Genomic DNA, 21,679 nt, shown 5'->3' on the forward strand with positions numbered 1-21,679 from the left:
GCACACCAACCACAGCTCACTTGAGAAACACAATTAAAATCTCACGGGCAAACAAAAGAAATAAAACAACAAAACGATCTACACACCTAAGTGATATGTTTGGGTACTTTGAGAGGGGGTGGGGTGAGTGTATGCTATGAGTATGTGTGAGGGGCTGAATGTTTAGGGGAGAGATATGGGGGATTGATTCAGATCACTGTTTGGAAACACAAACAAAGTTGTCAGAGCCTCTCTCAACCTTATTTTAAAGGAGTGCAATGATGTTCCTCTGCAAGCCCCCTGTGTCTCTCTGTGTGTCTCACAGGCTCTGCCCCCTAGGAGCGGAGGGAGTGGTGAACGTATAAAACCCCTTGGGTTCCCTCCAGCCAGACTGTAGACCTACTGGAAACTATAGAGACACCTGAGTTTCGCCCCACTGGCTAAACTATTCCATCACAATGTTGTCACGGTAAGTGAATACTAACACAAGGATGGCTAGCTTTTGGTATTTATTTTGAACTTACATGTGTGTACGGGTACTTATACAATTACTCAATCTATTTGGACATATATCTGTATTCTTGGGGGAAGTTTTATTTGTCACTCTACATGAGAAGTTTACATCTGCCTTGGGTATTTCAATGATGGCAAGAGGGGATAGTTGAATGAATTGTTTTTGTGTGGATCGCAATATATTGGAGATGTAGTTCTTTTTCTTATTTAAGATTTCCTTGTTCATTTCTAAACTCCAATAACAATAGGATAAAAACCCAATAATGATTGTGGTACGAGATAAAATGATGGGACTAGACAGTCTTTAAAAAGCTTTTGAGAAGTCAGAATATGAGAAAGTCTAAATGTTGAATAAACACCCTGTGTTTGACTTTTCATTATATTACAAAGATAAAGTACATAATCTAACAACTTTTCATTGATGAACTTTTAATTGGTTTTAGTGATCAGTAATTATCCATAAGATATGTTGAACATAAGAACCTTTCCCTGCTGCAAGGTACATATATTCACATGTGCTATAATCCTATGAGCAGGGCAAACACATTTCCTGCAACCTTCCATTCTCAAATAGTCGTTTTAAAATGTTCCACTGCCACTAAAAACCCTAAAATGGCTTCTAGGAGAACACAGACTATCTGTTTGACTAAATGATTGTTTAAAAAGTGAAGTGACCAGTTCTATCTCTGTGTTCTTAATCTAACAGACTGTTGATTGTTCCTCTGATCTTTGCTTTGGCTGGTCTTGCTATCTCAGCCCCTGTTAATGGTAAGAAAACATTCAAGTAAACATTCTTCTAAATCATATAAATGTGGGTGAATTTAGAATTCTTCCATCAGTAACTACAGTTTAATAATAATGACAATTTTATAGTTATGTGCACAAGATGTTGTCTAGACAATGGTTTTTATTTAAGTTTAATTTCATTCATCATGCTTCACCTTTCCAGTTATCCAGTTTAAGCTACTCTAAGCTACACTGCAAACATAAAGTGAGCAAATATATAAACCGAAATGACCATGACATAATGTTTAAGTGAGGAGGCTTTTCCAATGTATACTGAGACCTCCATCCATCTCATTGAATCACAATGGGAGTCCTCTGCCTCTCCACAATGGCAGTGTAATCAGAACCCTGGTCTCTCTGTGGAGACACAAAAGAGGTCTGTTGTCCTTTGCCTGATGTGAGGTAGAGAGAGGAGTAGGGTGGGCCTCATATATGACCCATTCAAATGGAGCTAGTTCCCCAAACCACTAATCATGCTCCCCTAATGCTCTCTAATGCATATTTATTTGACAGATGGAACCGAGGCAGAGAATGATGGTAATGTGTCATTTGTGTTTTATCATGACATTCATAATCACCACAACAGTTAGAAAAGTACATGCTAATCAGCTTTGTTAATTAGAAGTGGTTTTCTATTCAGTCTGAACTATTGTTTATGCTGGTGTAATGACACCATTCCTTGTGCTGTGTGTTTCAGAGAGAGCTGCCCCCTTGCTAGTGCACCTTAAAGGTAAGCACACGGACAACCCCTCCAGTCAAAGCTTACACATGTAGGTCACGTATGGATCGCTTCCGATATGTGCTTTGTCGTTTTATTTAATTTCCATTTGAAAACAATGGACTAAAACCTCAACAGTGCTAAAAGTCAAACCATTTGACTGTTGCATAATTGGATACATTAAGATACTGAGTTTTCCAGTTTGGTATTGGCTTAGCTGGGTGATCATTGGCAAGGGGTGCTATGATACTTTTTTTTGTCTCAGGTGACAAAGATGGCGGAGGCCTCACAGGGAGCCCGGATGGATTCTCCGCAGGTTTGTACTGACGCCAATGTATCTCCTACCTAATACCTTCTTAACCACTCAAGGTATGCACCATTTTATACCGACGGACACTAATAAGAAATCCTCTGTTGTTCACAGGGACCACAGATGGGACTGATTCCAGTAAAGAGCTAGCAGGAGGTATGAGGGTCTGGGGATCTTTCCATCAAGGAAGAAGTTAATGCCATCTTGAGTGAATGATGTAGAACCAACTCAACTAGACTTTCAAGGAAACCAACTCTGTAGATTAGAGAACAAGAATGAATATGCCGATTCCCTAAGAAAGTAAAACATTTCCCCTCACAGTACCAGTGAAGAAAGTTCAACATGAGAGAAGGAACGCTGAGCTGTTGATCATGATTTGTTTTTAGGTGCAGTGGATTCCTCACCTGATACAACAGACACCCCAGGTCAGTGTGTGTGTGTGTGTGTGTGTGTGTGTGTGTGTGTGTGTGTGTGTGTGTGTGTGTGTGTGTGTGTGTGTGTGTGGGTGGGTGTGGGTGTGGGTGGGTGGGTGGGTGGGTGGGTGGGTGGGTGGGTGTGTGTGGTCTGTTGACAACACATGTTGAGCCGCTCAGACTATAATGTAAGAAACACACCTCATTCATTAGCCACAATTATCAAAATTACAGCAAATAATTAGTGAGCATACAAAATGGGCCTGCTATAAGACTATAAAAAAACACTTAACCAGCCCCTATCGAGGATCTGCAATGGGGGATACTCACATACGGTATAACAACACCCCCAAAAAAAAAACAGAGCTAAACAAATGCTTTCTAGACCAGACAGTAAATGTCCAGACAGTAAAACGAAGGGGTCTCAAATCCAAGCCACTTCCCCAAACCTCCTCATGACAGAACACATTGTTTACTTACTGTCATTCTTTAACACCCACTATAAACTGCATCAGATGTCTTAGAGGAATACATTATCTGAAAGACAGTAAGCCCAATCAAAACCAGTTACCAAGGAAACATGTCATGGTAATATTAATCTTACCCAGACAGATTTTAGTACTGAAGAATCCATGGCTAAAACGTCTTATGCCAAACGTCTAATTCCAACTCACCTGATGTTTGTTCTTCATTTATCAGATGCCAGTAGCAGTGATATATTCCCAGACACAAACAGTGAGAAACCAATTCATTTGAATTCAATGAAAAACACTCTATACTAGGGATTTCACAGAGAGCATCATACTCACCCTTCCTTGTCCTACAGACAGAGATACCAGCGTGGAAACTACAGGCAATCCTGATGACTCTGATGCCCCAGGTGAGACCTAGGAGCAAAATACACAAAGGTCAATGATAAGGGTTAAGGGCAAAGGTCAAAATCATTTGATAACAATGCAGGATGTACAGATGCCTTCTTCTATCGTGTGTCACAGCACTGCGTGCCACACATTAGCCTGAGTGAAAATCTGTGAGGGAAAGTCAGACACACCCTAAAATTATTTCCATGGTGACGATGAGAATGCATGGCATTTGTTGTTTCCCCAGGCCACACTGGCCTGTGCTGTGCTGTAATGTGCTTTTAAATGTACATATTTTTTTTACAGTAGTTACTGCATCTGTCTGTCTACTTTCAAGTGCGAATTGGACAAACCTGGGGGAAGACATACATACAGCCATACATCTAATTGTCAAGCATTAATCAAATAAACCATTTTAGTGGCAATTAACATCAGCAGCAAATAGATGGCCAAACTACTGTATGGTTATGTAATCATGTTCAATAACAAGGTAGGAAATTATACAGTATTTTCATACCTTTCAATAACATTAATGTCATTATGTTAAGATGCAGCTGAAGCAGCAGGCAGCCAAGATACAACGGATGCAGCTGGTGAGTGAAACAATATGTTTTGAGAGATGTTCTTGCTACCCAATGGCAAAGTTGTCTCATTCTTTTGGACACAACAGTTACTTTAGTCAAAACAAAGATACAAAATGAAAGGCACATTCTTCTAGACTAGAGTTATCATACCTAGTAATATAATAAAGTACAAAATGATAGTTCATCTGATACATTGTAATATAATAAAGTACAAAATGATAGTTCATCTGATACATAGTAATATAATAAAGTACAAAATTATAGTTCATCTGATACATAGTAATATAATGATACAGAAATACTGTTACATTACTAGCACCTTGAGTGGAGTTGCCAACAACCGGATGCATCCTGTTTTCATGGATACAGCTATCTTCAACCTAGCTTCCTTTTCCGCAGAAAAGTGGATGTGGGAACTCCACTCAGGCGTTTCTTTTACTCCTTCTACATTAGGTTACATTATTAGCTGAATCCACATGGCTACGTTAATGGAGGGATGTAGGGTAGAGCTGATGATGACTGTCAGTACATGATCAAATATGATCTGTTTTTTCAGATGCCTCTGAGGCTGTGGCAGAGACCATAGACACTTATGATATACCAGGTGAGGGCACATCTTGCAGCACAGAAAGCAATGGCAGTCTTCACAACCACTGAGCCTAAATCTTCAAGTCCTTCATCACTGTGAATGATAATTTTGATTTGACATACGTCAATCAATAGATAGACAGATCAACAATAAGTATTGGAATTGTGATACACCCAGTTATTGGAATCGGGATACTGACCCAGGACTGTTTAGTATAGGTCAACGATAGTGCACTGTATAGGTAATAGGGTGCCATTTGGGACGTACCCTAAAACAATTAACTCATTCTAGACCAGGGCCACAATAACACTCACCCATGACAAAACGGCCATAAATTGTTTGAATTTTGACTCATTTAGTCTGTCTTCACCACAGATACAGATGGTGCTGATGACATGGAGAAGGTGTCGACAGAGGTGTCAACAGAGGATTTGGGTAAGACCCATTCTCTCTGACTTACTTACACAATAACCAAACTCTAACTTCACAGATCATCAGAACATACTAACATTATCATTGTAACAAACATTATCATTGTAACAAGCATTATCATTATAATAAACATAATCAGTAACAAACATCGCTGTAAAAATCAACAGGTCTATGTTGTTAATTAATAAATATAATACATTTATGTTGCTAATTAAATGAATTATGGTTTCAGACTCAGCAGGTGTGGATAAGTCTCCAGAAAGTGACTCCACAGAGTCTCCAGGAAGTGACTCCGCAGAGTCTCCAGGAAGTGACTCCACAGAGTCTCCAGGAAGTGACTCCGCAGAGTCTCCAGGAAGTGACTCCACAGAGTCTCCAGGAAGTGACTCCACAGAGTCTCCAGGAAGTGACTCCACAGGTAAAATGTGTATAAAGCAGACATTGTGACAGTCCTGACACACATACACTGATCCCCCATTCAAAGCATTGATAAGTAGACAATACATTATCCTGTCTAATGAAAATATGATTAGGTACTCATAATAAAACACACAACCAACTTTTTGTTTCTTTTCAAGATGAAGTGCTGACAGACGTGCAAGCTGACTCTGCTGGTAAGTATTAAGAACAACATCAAGGTTTTATTGTAATGTTGTTCTAGACAGGTTCATTGGCAATTCAAAGACATCAAATAATAGGTGACGGCAATTTGATGACATAAATCATGTGTTATTGTAGATGTGACCAGTGATGACATGGATGAGGCCACAGAGACGGACAAAGATGATGACAAGAGTGACGACAAGAGTGATGCAGGTGTGTTTAGTTGACATTTCTGAACTGGACATTGATTGTCTGGGAAACTGTAATTTTGAGCTGTTCTATCCTTCAGTTGGTCATAAACCTGTTTTTGACTTCCTTCTCATCTGCATCCTCTTGGTGCAGATGAAAAGGATGCCGCAGATGAAGAAAAAACGTTAGATAACGACTCTGCAGGGGAGTGTGCTCATTGAAGGTTACGTTAGTCTCTCACCCAAGGGTCATGATAGGGTAGGTCTTATCACTGGCCTCCCAAAAGGCTCAATACTAAGATCTCTCTTGTTCTCACTTGGTTCTACATATTCTACTTCATATAGCCTAACACAGTAGTTCCCAAACTTTTTATAGTCCCGTACCCCTTCAAACATTCAACCTCCAGCTGTATGACACCTCTAGCACCAGGGTCAACAAACTCTCAAATGTTGTTTTTTGCCATCATTGTACGCCTGCCACACACACACTATACAATACATTTATTAAATGGGTGTGAGCTTTTGTCACAACCTGGCTCGTGGGATGTGACAAAGAGCTCTTATAGGACCAGGGCACAAATAATTATATAATAATCAATAATTATGATCTTAATTTAACCATCTTACATACAAAACCTTATTTGTTAATCGAAAATTGTGAATAACTCACGACAGGTTAATGAGAAGGGTGTGCTTGAAAGGATGCACATAAGTCTGCCTGTATTTCGTTTTCATGCTCGTGAGGGCCGAGAATCCACTCTCACATAGGTACGTGGTTGCAAAGGGCATCAGTGTCTTAACAGCACGATTTGCCAAGACAGGATACTCTGAGCGCAGTCCAATCCAGAAATCTGGAAGTGGCTTGTGATTAAATGACATTTTCACAGAATCACTTGTTGCAATTTCGATGAGGCTCTCTTGTTCAGATATTAGCAAGTGGACTGGAGGCAGGGCATGAAAGGGATAATGAATCCAGTTGTTTGTGTTATCCGTTTCGGGAAAGTACCTGCGTAATTGCACACCCAACTCACTCAGGTGCTTCGGTATATCACACTTGACATTGTCCGAAGGCTTGAGTTCATTTGCACACAAAAAAATCATACAATGATGGAAAGACCTGTGTGTTGTCCTTGTTAATGCAGACAGAGAAGAGCTCCAACTTTTTAACCATAGCCTCAATTTTGTCCCGCACATTGAATATAGTTGCAGAGAGTCCCTGTAATCCTAGATTCAGTCTTGTGAGAAACTCTTCATCATGCAAGTGGTCAGACAAGTGAAAATTACGGTCAGTAAAGAAAACTTTAAGCTCGTCTCTCAATTTGAAAAAAACTTGTCAATACGTTGCACCTTGATAACCAGCGCATTTCTGTATGTTGTAAAAGCGTTACATGGTCGCTGCCCATATCATTGCATAGTGCAGAAAATACACGAGAGTTCAGGGGCCTTGCTTTAAAGTGAACCATTTTAACTTTTAGTTTCCAAAACGTTTTTCAAGCTGTCGTTTTTCAAGGCATTCCCTTGGCAGCAAGAGCCTCTCGGTGGATGCTGCAGTGTACCCAAGTGGTGTTGGGAGCAACTGCTTGCACGCACGTTACCACTCCACTATGTCTCCCTGTCATGGCTTTTGCGCCATCAGTACAGATAACAACATGAGCAGCAGCTATGTTTGGCTACATACGGACCGTTAGTGTAATTCCAGCGAGCGAGTAATGGTTAACCATCTAGTGTCCAGCGAGCGAGTAATGGATGTTAATTATTTGACTAGGCTAACTTATTTGACTTTGTTGTTATTTCGCTGAACACTAGATGGTTACATTTTATTTTTGGCAGTGAAACGAGGCAACTCAGGCAAGAAAATTTATTACCAAATGTTTAGCCCCGTTGGAAAATATAAATGGACGGTTTGAAAATGTGAAAAGAAAAAAAGAAAAGAAAAAAAAAGAAAATATATATATATATATATATATATATATATATATATATAAAAACAAATGTGAATCACATTTTTATTTGGCATACCCCCGACGGCATTGTACGTATCCCTGGGGGTTTGGGAATACCTGCCCTAACAGAACCGTATTCATTACCAGGATGTCTTAACATTCTCACTTGTCTGCAGATGCTGCCACAGACAAAGATGACAGTGATGAGGATAAGGACACTGAACTAGATGGTAAGGCCCATGCAGAAGACACACAGACAGAGGAAGTGGCAGACAGCGACAGCAAACAAGGCGCTGCAGACTCAGACTCTGACACAGACGATGACTGGCCAGAGAAAGACGTTAAGAACGACTCAGATGACAGCAAGGACACCTCCGAAGACGACAAACCAGACAACGATGATAAGAAAAACAGAGACAGCGCAGACAACAGCAATGATGACAGCGATGAGATGATCCAGGTCCCCAGGGAGGAACTAGAGCAGCAGGAAATGAACCTGGAGGAGGGAGGAGTGATTGGCAGCCAGGAGGAGACTGTAGCTGCAGACATGGAGGAGGGGAGTGATGTGGGGGACCAGAAGCCCGGCCCTGAAGACAGTATCGAGGAGGGAAGCCCTGTAGGGAGGCAAGATTTTAAGCATCCACATGATTCTGAGGAGGTGGAGCTGGAGGCAAATGAGGAGGAGGAGCTGGAGAAGGAGGCAAAGAAGGAGGAGGAGTTGGAGGAGGCAGAGGAGGAGAGGAAACTAAAAAGAATAGAGTCCGACAGTCAGGAGGACAGTAAGGATGAAAGTGAGGCTGAACCAGACTCCAACAGTAAAAAGGACATTGGGACCAGCGATGCCCCTGAACCACAAGAGGATGACAGTGAAGAGGACACTGAAGCCCAGTCAGAGGACACTGATGATAGCATGATGAAGGAGCCTAAAGGTGAGGTTACCACTACAAAACCATAGAAATGTAGCTAATAATTAGGCCAGGTAATGTGGTCAGGAAAAACAGCTAATAATGAAAAGTACATATGTGATTCCATGTAAAAGATGGTGTAGTATTGTTCGTGACAATGGTATTATATTGTGGTAACTGAAACACTTCTTTCTGATATAGATTCTGACGATGCTGAGTCTGACAAAGATGATAAGGACAAGAATGATATGGACAAAGAAGATATGGACAAGGATGATATGGACAAGGATGCCTCTGGTAAGTCTCTCTATCTTGTGTGTCACTTAATCACCTTGCCTGTTTTTCAGCTGATCCATGCAGTAGTGAATAAAAGAGTTGTCAAATAACCTATGTCAAACGGTCCATCATTTTATCTTCATAGACTCAGTGGATGACCAATCTGAATCGGATGCAGAGCCAGGCGCAGATTCACACACAGGTTTATTTCCTCTGATCCTGAATAATATCACTGGGGCTTTCAAATGGCTTGTTCTTTAGCTGTTGTAACATTCAAATTCATTATTGTGGCTCAACATAATATATATGAATCTGTTCTTTAGATGAGGATGAGACCAACGAGGATTAACATTTTTTTTAAATGCATGTGAAATAAAAAACATTGGCCATACAAATGTATGTATTCTAAATAATGTATGTATTCCAAATACATTTACAAATGTGTATCATGGATTAAAATACATTACAAAATGCATTAAAAAATAAATGATTTGGCCATTTATTTTATTTCACACATATATCCTAAAATGCATCAAAAAATATATTTCAAATCATTTGTTTTTCTCGTATGTATGTAATATTAATTGAAATAGTAAAAACAAGGCTGATTCGTGTTCTTTTCCGCAGATGTCGATGAGATAGATGGGGAAGAAACAATGACTCCAGATTCAGAAGGTAAGGCCCAAAACTGACTTACTTCTTGGGGTAGTTACCAATGAAAGGACCAAGCATTCCAAGGCTTCCTCGCCAGGGGAAGAAACAGTGCATTTGTGTTCACCAGTCAACTCAGTCAACGAGCCACAAAATAAACACATCTTTTGTCCTTGTGACTTTTCTGATCAGATATCTATTTGTTTGAACAGAGATAATGAAGTCTGGTGAGATGGACTCGGTTGTCGAGGCAACTGAAGGTAAGAGAGGAGACAGGACTGCCCTGCCTGATGCCTCCCACAGCTCACATCAATAGACACTATGCAGACACAAACATGAATCCGCCCGTACGCACACACAAACACGCACACACACACGTACACAGGAATCCAGGGCACTTTGCTGTGGCTAGACCAGTTAAATAAACAACTCTAATGAACTCACCAGAGGTTTGGTGTGGAGTACTGACTGTGTTTGTGCTAAATTGCTTTGTGCTAAATCCCCCCCCCCCCCCACACACACACACACACATTTATCCAAAGCACATGATGAGCTGGGAATGACAAGTATGAGGAAGTGACAGAGCAACACACAGACGACAGAAAGTTATTGGAATAAATGTGTTTTTTTTTCTCTCTCGGCCGTTCCAGCTGACATTCTGGACCAACCAGACCAACAGGATGACATGACACAGGGCGCCTCGCAGGGTAATGTCAGCAAAACACTGCAACCCACCAAACCATGTCAGCACTTTAATATATAATAATATATGCAGTTTAGCAGACGCTTTTATCCAAAGGGACTTAGTCATGCGTGCATCCATTTTATGTGCGCACATTTTACATTTCCATTACATACTTATTTGACCCGTCTCTCACTCTGACATACATTTATTGTACGGTATGATGCAGTCAGATGCTGTTGTATTCACTTCTATGTACTGTATATCTCATTTTATTTACAGCCGCTGATGCTGCTGCCACCGCCCTGGCAGTCCAGTCTTAGCCCTGTGGGTTGAGCCCACAGCACGTTGTGGATGGAATCAGACATTTTGATAGGTACCTAAAGCCCATTGATTTGTACTTACTAATGAGAGGAGAGGTATCCTGTACATTGAAATAATATATATAATCATTTCACATTCCGTCTCCTTTCATTGCAGACCCATCATGGTGAATCTCACAGAAAACTGACAACAAGCAATATCAACAAAAACTTTAGTCAAATGTTGCTCTTAAGTTCCTTAACCCTCTTTTGCCACTCAAAATGGTGAAGGTGTGTGCAGTGTCTATGAGGATCAAATTAAATTATTCTACTTTTTTTGGTGTACATTACATTTTCACCCACTTTTTCAATGTATTGTTTTTTTGGTAGTTGGACATTGAATCATGAAGAATGTCAACTTTGTTTTTTGTTAAAGACATTTTATGTAGTTACACTCCTGTCGTATCAACTAGCATATTGATAAAATGGACACTATGTTCTTTTACAATGCCCTTGAGAATACCAGAAGTCTGTTTTTTAATTCAGTCATTGTAGGTTTGCTATGTATCTGCAGGGTTCCTACTGGTTTCCTCCTGCTTTCGTATGATGCATTGATGTCTCAGTCCTTGACAGAAAGCTCAATTGGCACGTTGTCCTTCTAACTGATAACAGCTGCTACATTTGAAAAATAACTCAGACTGACTCACAGCTCAACATTCGTTTTTAAATTATGAACAACATTAGGTCATTTATACAAAATGAAGTGTACATATGTTTTATGACGCAACAATGTCTTTGATAAGGTATACAAAACAAATCTAGAGAAAGTACTAAAAAAGTGTGATCTACATTAGTCGGAAAAGATTGTAAAATAACAATTGTATAGACATAATGAGAATGTCATTTGAATATGTACACAGGGGGGAAATCTAATAAAGACTGAGTTGTCAGCAAGTTTTTGGGGATAAAAAGCTGTATGTGTGTGTTTTTGTGAATCAGCTGATGAAACGAGTAGCCGGTAAGAAGCTTACTCACAGACTCCCAGGACTTTCAAATCATATGGTATTTGTCACATGCTTTGTAAAGAACAGGCGAAATGCATACTTTACAATAATATCAACTATAAATAATATGATAACATCAAATGTATACAATATCATAATAATAATCAATAGAGTTACGAGAATTTGACACACATGTCAAGTTCAATAGCCATGTTTTGAAGTTGCAAAGTCCTACATCTGGGGTCTGATAACATAGCACACTTGTAACCGACACAGTAATAAAAGGGACCATGCCAATGACAATGATGACATGAAGAAGAAGTGTGAAGTGGCCTGGTAGCAATCACTGTTTAGCTACAGGTAAGGCAGGGCCAGCGGACACACATTTCTCCTAAACTGTATCTTGAGACATTCGATCAACTGTGTCGAGTAGTGTACAGCACTCCTATTCCTGACAAAGCTTTCATTCTAGATGGATAGCGCCACGCCCTACTTTCCTTTCAACCAAGTCAGTGCCACTGTGGAGTTTGTCTTCTAAGAAAGCAGCATGCCATTGGCATTGCTTATTTACGCATTCCTTAACCTTGTCCTAAGAAATCTTTCTCCGAGCAAAAGCAGGGAATCCAGCGCACACAATATCAATGCATTCTGTTTTAAAATGTCTTACACACTGAGTATAACACACATTATGAACACCTTCCTAATATTGAGCCCCCCCCCCCCAAGTTGGTTGGATGTCCTTTGGGTGGTGGACCATTCTTGATACACACAGGAAACTGTTGAGCTTGAAAACCCCAGCAGCGTTGCAGTTCTTGACACAAACTGGTGCGACTGGCACCTACTACCATACCCCGTTGAAAGGCACTTAAATCTTTTGTCTTTCTCATTCACCCTCTGAATGGCACACATACACAATCCATGTCTCAATTGTCTCAAGGCTTAAAAACCCTTCTTTAACCTGTCACCTCCACTTCATCTACACTGATTGAAGTGACATCAATAAGGGACCATAGCTTTCATTTGGATTCACCTGGTCAGTCCATGTCATGGAAAGAGCAGGTGTCCTTAATGTTTTGTACACTCAGTGTAAATGACCAATAACATTGAACTGGTAAGGCTTTTGTACAGTTCACAGGTGTCCTACATTAAAAGGAAATAAATGAAACAATTCTCCAGCACCACCCCAACATCAACATCTTTGATGCTTTTCTATGTTTTGTAGATAAAAAGATTGAGGAAAATAAGTGTTTCCAATTCCACTTCTCTTCCTCCATCTTTTTTACATCAAAACATAGAAACATGCCATTTTCACATCCTGTATGTTCTGGTGGTGTTGGAGATGATGAATATGAAGTAGAAAAATGTAGAAATTTCCCTTTAAGATAAAACAACACTACACAGAAAGCCATCTGAGACATTACTATTTGCTGTTGAAGACATACTTTTTTTTACACGTGAACACATTCTGATAAGGTATGACAACACGACGGTGGTAGGCCTGATCACTGACGACAATGAGACAGCCTACAGGGAGGAGGTCAGTGACCTGGCAGTGTGGTGCAAGGACAACAACCTCTACTTCAACATGCAAGAGGAGCTGATCATGGACTACAGGAAATGGAGGGCTGAGCACACCTCCATCCACATCGAGGGGGCTGTTGTGGAGCAGGTCGAGAGCTTCATGTTCCTCGGTTTCCACATAACTAAGGAACTATCATGGTCCACACACATCAACAAAGTCATGAAGAGGGCAAGACAATGCCTCTTCCCCCTCAGGAGGCTGAAAATATTTGGCATGAGCCCTCAGATCTTCAAAAAGTTCTACAGCTGCACCATTGAGAGCATCTTGACTGGCTGCATCACCGCTTGGTATGGAAACTTCTCTGCATCGCAAGGCGCTACACAGTGTAGTGAGTACGGCCCAGTACATCACTGGAGCCACACTCCCTGCCATCCAGGACATCTATACCAGGAGGTGTCAAAGACTCCAGCCACCCAAGTCATAGAGCTTTCTCTCTGATACCTCATGGCAAGCAGTACCGATGCAACAAGTCTGGAAACAACAGGACCCTGAACAGTTTCTACCCCCAAGCTATTAGACTGCTAAATAGTCAGTTAAATAGTTAACCAATAGCTACACGGAATATCTGAATTCACTCTTTTTGCTCTAACTTTTTGTCTCATCACATATGCTGCTGCTACTGTTTATGATCTATCCTGTTGCCTAGTCACTCTATTCCTGGTTATATTTACATATCTATCTGTAACGATGTGCGCTGAGAGCTGGGAAGCAAGTTCAGGGAGTGAGTGTTTTAATAAATAAACACAATGTAATACAAAAACAAGAAACACTAACAGCACACAGACATGACACAGAAACAGAAACAATAACGCCTGGGGAAGGAACCAAAGGGAGCGACATATATAGGCAAGGAACCAAAGGGAGCGACATATATAGGGAAGGAACCAAAGGGAGCGACATATATAGGGAAGGAACCAAAGGGAGCGACATATATAGGGAAGGAACCAAAGGGAGTGACATATATAGGGAAGGAACCAAAGGGAGTGACATATATAGGGAAGGAACCAAATGGAGTGACATATATAGGGAAGGAACCAAAGGGAGCGACATATATAGGGAAGGAACCAAAGGGAGTGACATATATAGGGAAGGAACCAAAGGGAGTGACATATATAGGGTAGGAACCAAAGGGAGTGACATATATAGGGAAGTAACCAAAGGGAGTGACATATATAGGGAAGGAACCAAAGAGAGTGACATATATAGGGAAGGAACAAAAGGGAGCGACATTTATAGGGAAGGAACCAAAGGGAGTGACATATATAGGGAAGGAACCAAAGGGAGTGACATATATATTGAAGGAACCAAAGGGAGTGACATATATAGGGAAGGAACCAAAGGGAGTGATATATATAGGGCAGGTAATTAGAGAAGTGATGGAGTCCAGGTGAGTCTGATGATGCGCAGGTGCGCTTAACGATGGTGACAGGTGCGTGCCATAACGAGCAGCCTGGTGACCTAGAGGCCGGAGAGGGAGCACACGTGACACTATCTCAATTACCTCATACCCCTGCACATCGATTCGGTAGAGGTAACATGTGTATGTAGCCAAGTTATCGTTACTCATTGTGTATTCATTCGTTGTGTTATTATTTTTCTATTATTTCTATTTTGCCTCGCTGCATTCTTGGGAAGGGCCCATAAGTAAGCATTTCACTGTTAGTCTACACCTGTTGTTTACGAAGCATGTGACAAATACAATTATTTTATATTTATACACTGATTGTGTGCTCTCTCTGACCCCCCTGTGGAGGATGGTTGAATGGGCACAACCCTGACCCTTCATTCATCACACTCTCCCTAAAGTAGATTTCTATACGTCTCCTCTGAACTTTTAATGACAAATTCCCAAACTTAAGGCCATAACCATTTATGATTATGAGTCTCTCTTTAGCACAGTGCAACCAGGAAGAGCTTGACATCAAATGACACTTTCCGACAGCAGTTTGCAGCAGTTTGTGTCCCATTGGACTCCAGCATATTTCAAACAGATTTCATACAGAAATGGAATATCCCTTAACTGGGGTCAACCTTTAAGAGAAAGCAGACAGAGAGATATAGAGACATACCTGCAGAGACATAGAGACAGTGAGACAGAGAGAGAGAGAGAGAGAGAGAGAGAGAGAGAGAGAGAGAGAGAGAGAGAGAGAGAGACAGAGAAAGAGACAGAGAGACAGAGAGAGAGAGACAGAGAAAGAGACAGAGAGAGAGAGAGAGAGAGAGAGACAGAGAGAGAGAGACAGAGAAAGAGACAGACAGAGAGACAGAGAGACAGAGAGACATAGAGACAGAGAGACAAAGACAGAGAGACAGAGAGAGAGATACAGAGAGACAGAGAGGAGGGGATATTATGTTCTCAAAGTTTGGGTTTTGAAGTCATCCAGTGGACTAGATCGCTTGACCCAACCGCAAAAGAGCTGTTTAGAAGCGCTCAAGTTCCCACGTGGCTACTCCAAAGGGCCCCTGAAGCCTGGAGGCCTTCTCATGTTACAAATAAACCAAACCTGGTGGTCCAGACCGGACGCAGCCTGCATGGAGACGGAGGAAGAGGAGGAGAAAGAGGAGGAGATGGGAGGTGAACCAAAGACAAAAGTCTCCAAACAGCTCAGAACAAAGAGTCTGTGCCCTGCCAGACGACGAAATGGGGGTGGCCACTGAAGCTTGACCCCCCCACAACCCCCTTCAACCTACATTAGTAGCTAACCTCCCCCCATGCTACTTTCCCAAAGAATCGAGCGGGCGGAAGAGCCCCAGAAACCTGCAGTAATGTTATACTGGTACTTTCATTTGAGGTGTAAGAGGTTTTAAACACCTGCTACCTGATGGAAGGTATGATATCGGTGAGAAATGTGCTACCTTTTACCTGTAAAGTGGCATCTCCAGTAAATGGCTTACTTGCCTTACACTTCTGTCCGTGGGTAGGGTGCATTCAGAAGTAAAAGTGATCACATTTTAGGAACTGGAAGTCCCTCTCAACAGAGAATGTCTTCAACAGTGTCTACATCAGGAACACTAGAAGCAGTATACAGTATCATTCTTTAGCTAGTTGGGGCCTGTATTCAACCCTGAGGGCCAATCCTGAATTACTTTGACAAACCTTTTTCTCTGTCATTTAATAGGTGATAAAACTAAGGTGATTAAAGGGGGAGGGGGGGTTGAGACCATATATTATGATCCGATGTTCACTCTATCTATAAGAAGAATGTCAGAGAGCCTGCAGCCTAGAGAGGTTACAGTCAGATTCCGATGTTCACTCTATCTATAAGAAGAATGTCAGAGAGCCTGCAGCCTAGAGAGGTTACAGTCAGATTCCGATGTTCACTCTATCTATAAGAAGAATGTCAGAGAGCCTGCAGCAGCCAGATTCCGATGTTCACTCTATCTATAAGAAGAATGTTGCAGCCAGGTTACAGATTCCGATGTTCACTCTATCTATTTGTTGTTTGTTCCGATGTTTGTTGTTTGTTCCGTTTGTCCCTATTGGTTCTTTGTTTTCTTTTAGACAGATTTTTTGTTTGAGGTTCTTTTATTAATCTCTTTTATTACCTTGTGATGTTTTTTGATCTCCTTTATGTTAATACTTTACTGCACTTTAAATAAAGTTTGATTTGATTACAATTTGATTCCACCCATAGAGATGAATTACAAGCTGATATATGACCACTCCACTGCCAGTCATTTGAGAAATATCCCATAATACCACAAAGAATGACTCCTTCAGGAGGATCAGAGATGGCTCGTGACCACCAGGACAAAAAGCACTAACAGGATTTGAGATCAACCTGAGATGGCATGGTAACATGAGAAGGATGAAGTGTGTGTGAGTGTGTGTGTGCGCGCATGTGTGTGTGTGTGTGTGTGTCTGTCTGTCTGTAAGTAATAATGTGTGTCTGTAGTTAACTGAAAATGAGCTATAAACAAGTTTTTAACTTTATTCACTATTAATCAAAATTACCCAAATGCCTTGTAGGTTAAAATGTTAAATGCACTGTAGAGCTACTATAAATGTAGAATGCAAACTTAGACTAAATGTTTCAAGGATGCTTTGCCAAATGAATAATCTGTCTCTGATATTTCACAGCCTACAATAAATTGTATTTTCCTTTCTTCTCCATCGCTCATACTTCACTACAAAGTCATTACACTGAAGATGAATATTCACTGTTGGTACAATCCAGTTTGTGCATGTGTATCACTCACTTGCTCTACCAACAAGCTTCAGTTAACCCAACCTCAATCCAGTCTAGAACCCATAGCTTCCGTCTGCCATATCCACTGGACCTGAGTCTGAGTGGTCTGAGTAGTAAGACATCAGTTACCCCCAGTAAAGACAGACTACATCTGCACTGGTTCCCCTTTGAGGATGATGCTGGATCGATCCATCATCCAGTCAGGCCTCTAATCTCATCCGTCACCCAAGCTTGGCTCCAAGGCCACTATGGTTTCAACCCACAACAGCAATCCATTGTCCCAGCTCAAGGAGCCTAGCAGTCACATGAGCTGGTGAGGGGGGGGACATGGATCTAGCTAAGAGGAATCTTGGCAAAAGGCTGACAGGGTCTATCACACTATAATAAGGCAGCCTTTCTATACGTCCTCCTCATCAACCCTGTTATTTTGATATCCAAAAGGAGAAAGGGTCGCATCTCCTGCAGACACACTGTGAGTACCAGTCCCAAACCTTGTAAAGGAATTTAGGCCATGGTGCTGGTTCTGTTCAGTTATTGTTGCTTGGCTACTGAACAACTAGAACATAAGAATTGGCTAGTAGAACACAAGCACAATAACTTTTCTCTGTATTCTACACGTGTACTACATCGAAAATGTCTCAAAGTCAAGACATGGTTGATGCTAAATGATCAAATCAAGTAACAGGGCAATTTACTTAAAAACATAGGTCCAAAATAAAAAAAGAGATAAATCAATGCAAAAATGTATATATATATATATATATATATAAAAGAGATAAATCAATGCAAAAATGTATATATATATATATATATATATATATATATATATATATATATATATATATATATATATATATACATATATATACATTATATATATATCAATGCAAAATGTATATATATATATATATCAATAAAAATATATATATATATATATATATATATATATATATACATATATATATATATATATACATTATATATACATTTTTGCATTGATTTATCTCTTTTTTTATATATTTATGTGTGTGTGTGTGTGTGTGTGTGTGTGTGTGTGTGTGTGTGTGTATGCGGTTTAAGTTTCTCAGTGCGCCTAAAGTCTATGGAGTTAACAAAGTTATTGGGTTGATCAGGGGAACAGGCAGTCTTATATTTCAGTGGACAACAACGGGGGTCTGTTTTAATGGCAGAGGTAATTACTTTTGTTATGAAAGATATCCTTTTCCAGTTCATCAGGGAGAATTTATTAAACCAATAAGTCTCTGAGCTTCCAGATATTAATGACAGTGTAAAACAGTCCGTCGGCTTGCCCTGACCTGGGATGGGACTGATTGGCAAGCTCAGCAGGAATGCAATCACCCGGCACTGGAGAAGGGGGCTCAACTAACAGTGTCTCTCCGGACAGCATTTGGTTTAATGTAGTATTCTAGTTGGCAAACAGAGGAGGGACTAAACAGAGGTTTAATAGCTAATATACAGGTAACTACCAAAATATTGGAAACATGTGTAAATGAGGGATACAAAGTATATTGAAAGCAGGAGCTTCCTCACAGGTGTGGTTCCTAAGTTAATTAAGCAATTAACATCCCATCATGCTTAGGGTCAAGTACAAAAATGCGGGGCAGGCCATTATTATGGCAAATTTTTGGGGCTACCATGTCCATGCCCCCATCCACCGGGCATGAGTGGTCACTGAATGGTTTTATTAGCATGAAAATTATGTAAACCATATGCCATGGCCGTCTCAGTCAACAGATCTCAACCCAATTGAACACTTATGGGAGATTCTGGAGCAGTGCCTGACACATTGTTTTCCACCACCATCAACAAAACACTAAATTATGGAATTTATTGTGGAAGAATGGTGTTGCATCCCTCCGATAGAGTTCCAGACATAGAATCTATGCCAAGGTGCATTGAAGCTGTTCTGGCACGTGTTGGCCCAACGCCCTATATAGAAGTTATGTTGGTGTTTCCTTTATTTTGGCAGTTACATATAGAAAAAAATGATGGTGAGTAAAGGTAAGTTGTTTTTCATGACAGTATCCAGTAACATCATGGAAAACTTGGATCAAAAGGCTTCAAGTTGTCTTTATGTGGGCTGGAAGTACACTATTTCCTGGAAAAAAAAGTCTCATAGCAAGTTTGACTACTCTGTTCATATCTAAGGCACTCTTAGGCCTTAAAACATAACTAATGAGAAGGGAGCATAAAGCCTACTCAACATCGACTAGTCTAACCCATTATCCCAGAGGTGTGGTTCGGGAAGGGGAGAGGTGCGCCACAGAAAAACCCTTTGGAGTCTCTTTGTGTCTGTCTGCCTCTCTCTTGGTGGCTCTGGAGAACCAGTCTCTACAGATCAGTATCACCATCTCCCTGTCAGGCCCATCTTCAACAGGGGGGCCACTAGAACCAAAACACTATTCATAATCCACAACCCATAACCCCATCCTCAGAAACGCTGCTGCTGCTCTTTTCATGTCTCCTGTCTGTCAGCGAACAGGAAATGAGAGCAGAATGCAGTAGGCCACTCTGTTTCATTTCATAAGAAGGGTGGCTGTGCCCTCCACTGGCAGAGCAGCTCAACTGTTGATCTCAGAGCTGAGAGGTTAGACTAGAGGTGACAGCTCATGTCAGGGGGATTCAGGGTAGGCAAGGAGGTAGAGCAATCCGACCTGTTTTCTCTCCCCAGTAGGCTTACTCTTCACCACTGTCCACATCTATCTATTTGTCTCACTCTCAGCAAGATCCACCAGTAAGAGACTGCCTGACTCAGGACTTGTTTGAAATGTTTGAATATTCATATTGGAATTGCTTTTTTTAGAAATTCCTTTTTTGTTGTTGTTGTATCTTTATAATGTTAATGTGTTTTGAAGTATTTTGACCTGTAGAGAAATGAACCTTGCTAGGGAGTAGCTGAGCTCAACTGGTAGGGGCTGGGGTTATAACATAAGTCCTGCCCCTTCCTAAGATGGGGGGATGAGAGGGTATAAAACATATAGCGGTGCCCAGTCATGCAGAAGGAAGACTAAAGCCCTGGGTGCTACATGCTGTATATGTCTACTCCTGAGTTCCCCACATAGATCTTTAGAAAAAAACATGTGGTCACGGTGAGTAAACAATGAAGCGCTGCAAATGTTGTGTGTCGTGAATATGCCGAAGCAGGGAATTTTAGGCATGAAATGTTGCATCTTGGTCCAGGCGTATTGTTTTGATCAAAGCGAGAGATTTTCGTTAGGCCTTGATTATGATTATTGTTATGTAATTGGTGATGTAATTGATCAATGTATGATGATTCTCAGGGTTAGTATCCACACAATGAAAAATGGGCTAGTAATGCACTGACATTTCATATGACTAAGATAATTGTTTTTCAAGAGCTTGAGAATGATTTTTTGTCATCTAAATAAATGTTTGCTGTTGATACTGATGTTGAAGAATACATACTATCTGATAAAATAGCTGACAGTTCTAGTCTTAGCATTATGTTGAATGCTTCCTATTGGGTTTATTTGGCACTCTTTCTTGATTCTTCCTCTTGATGTAACACAATTGATATGATGGTGACATCTTCGATTTATGCACTGAGGACATCAAATATGATATGGATGAGAAGAATATGGACTTAACGTATGTTTATGACAGACTTATCAATCCACAATGAAATTTCACTTCCATCTGCAAAACTGTATCTCAACTTGAATCATACACTTGAGATTGGACTAGGGATATAATTGAACCTTGTTATAAAACGTTTGATATTAACCTATGTTTCCGTCCATCTTTTGATATACATCTTCTTTATCTGCAGAAATCTTTTAATTGCTTCTGTAATTGTCTTTTTGGCAACAACAATTTCAACTGCTCCTGTGGAAGGTATGGAAGTAGCTCATTGAATCAAAGTTGTATTCATTGGGATATTTGAACAGGTAAACAACTCAATGCCTTCTTCCTTCAGAGAAAGAGCCGGAGGAGATAGAGGTAGAGGACGGTGAAGAGGAACTCTCAGAAGAGGAGGAGGGTATGAGATGGGAGGGGGGAGGTTTGGGGAAGGATGAGGGAGTGGGGATGGGGGGGTTAGAGTCATGTGTCAGGATACCATAGGACTAGCTAGTGCTGGTACGACGTAGAGAATGGGCCTAGCCTAAATGGGACAAAGTAAGCTATTA

The 21,679-nt window shown here is 40.7% G+C and overlaps 2 protein-coding genes across 6 annotated transcripts in view; both read left to right on the forward strand.

The window, feature by feature from the left end:
* The first annotated feature begins 340 nt into the window (after window positions 1–340).
* LOC115131332 (otolith matrix protein OMM-64) lies at window positions 341–11,705 on the forward strand. Of its 3 annotated transcripts, none has more exons than XM_029662956.2 (23): window positions 341–448; window positions 1,199–1,260; window positions 1,792–1,815; window positions 1,976–2,008; window positions 2,262–2,312; window positions 2,421–2,462; window positions 2,693–2,731; window positions 3,419–3,454; window positions 3,546–3,599; window positions 4,128–4,172; window positions 4,720–4,767; window positions 5,128–5,187; window positions 5,417–5,602; window positions 5,763–5,798; window positions 5,923–6,000; window positions 8,095–8,847; window positions 9,025–9,120; window positions 9,245–9,301; window positions 9,727–9,774; window positions 9,963–10,010; window positions 10,401–10,457; window positions 10,715–10,808; window positions 10,913–11,705. In XM_029662956.2, exons 1-22 carry the CDS (start codon window positions 438–440, stop codon window positions 10,753–10,755), a joined length of 1,905 nt encoding a protein of 634 aa, XP_029518816.2. In that variant the 5' UTR covers window positions 341–437; the 3' UTR covers window positions 10,756–10,808; window positions 10,913–11,705. The 3 variants fall into 3 exon arrangements, with proteins under 3 accessions (XP_029518816.2, XP_064876402.1, XP_029518817.2); XM_065020330.1 differs by having other exon boundaries at window positions 5,417–5,576; window positions 5,761–5,798; XM_029662957.2 differs by having other exon boundaries at window positions 4,134–4,172.
* An 8,808-nt stretch (window positions 11,706–20,513) lies between these two features.
* si:ch211-80h18.1 (uncharacterized protein LOC555593 homolog) overlaps window positions 20,514–21,679 on the forward strand; it is a 28,239-nt gene continuing 27,073 nt past the window's right edge. For all 3 annotated transcript variants that reach the window (XM_065020335.1, XM_029662959.2, XM_065020336.1), the window contains exons 1-3: window positions 20,514–20,620; window positions 21,322–21,386; window positions 21,469–21,531. In XM_065020335.1, the coding sequence (XP_064876407.1) occupies window positions 20,610–20,620; window positions 21,322–21,386; window positions 21,469–21,531 (139 nt within the window). In that variant the 5' untranslated portion in view covers window positions 20,514–20,609. The remainder of the gene's footprint in view (window positions 20,621–21,321; window positions 21,387–21,468; window positions 21,532–21,679) is intronic.

The sequence above is a fragment of the Oncorhynchus nerka genome, linkage group LG7 (genome assembly GCF_034236695.1).
Source record: "Oncorhynchus nerka isolate Pitt River linkage group LG7, Oner_Uvic_2.0, whole genome shotgun sequence".
NCBI lineage: Eukaryota > Metazoa > Chordata > Actinopteri > Salmoniformes > Salmonidae > Oncorhynchus > Oncorhynchus nerka.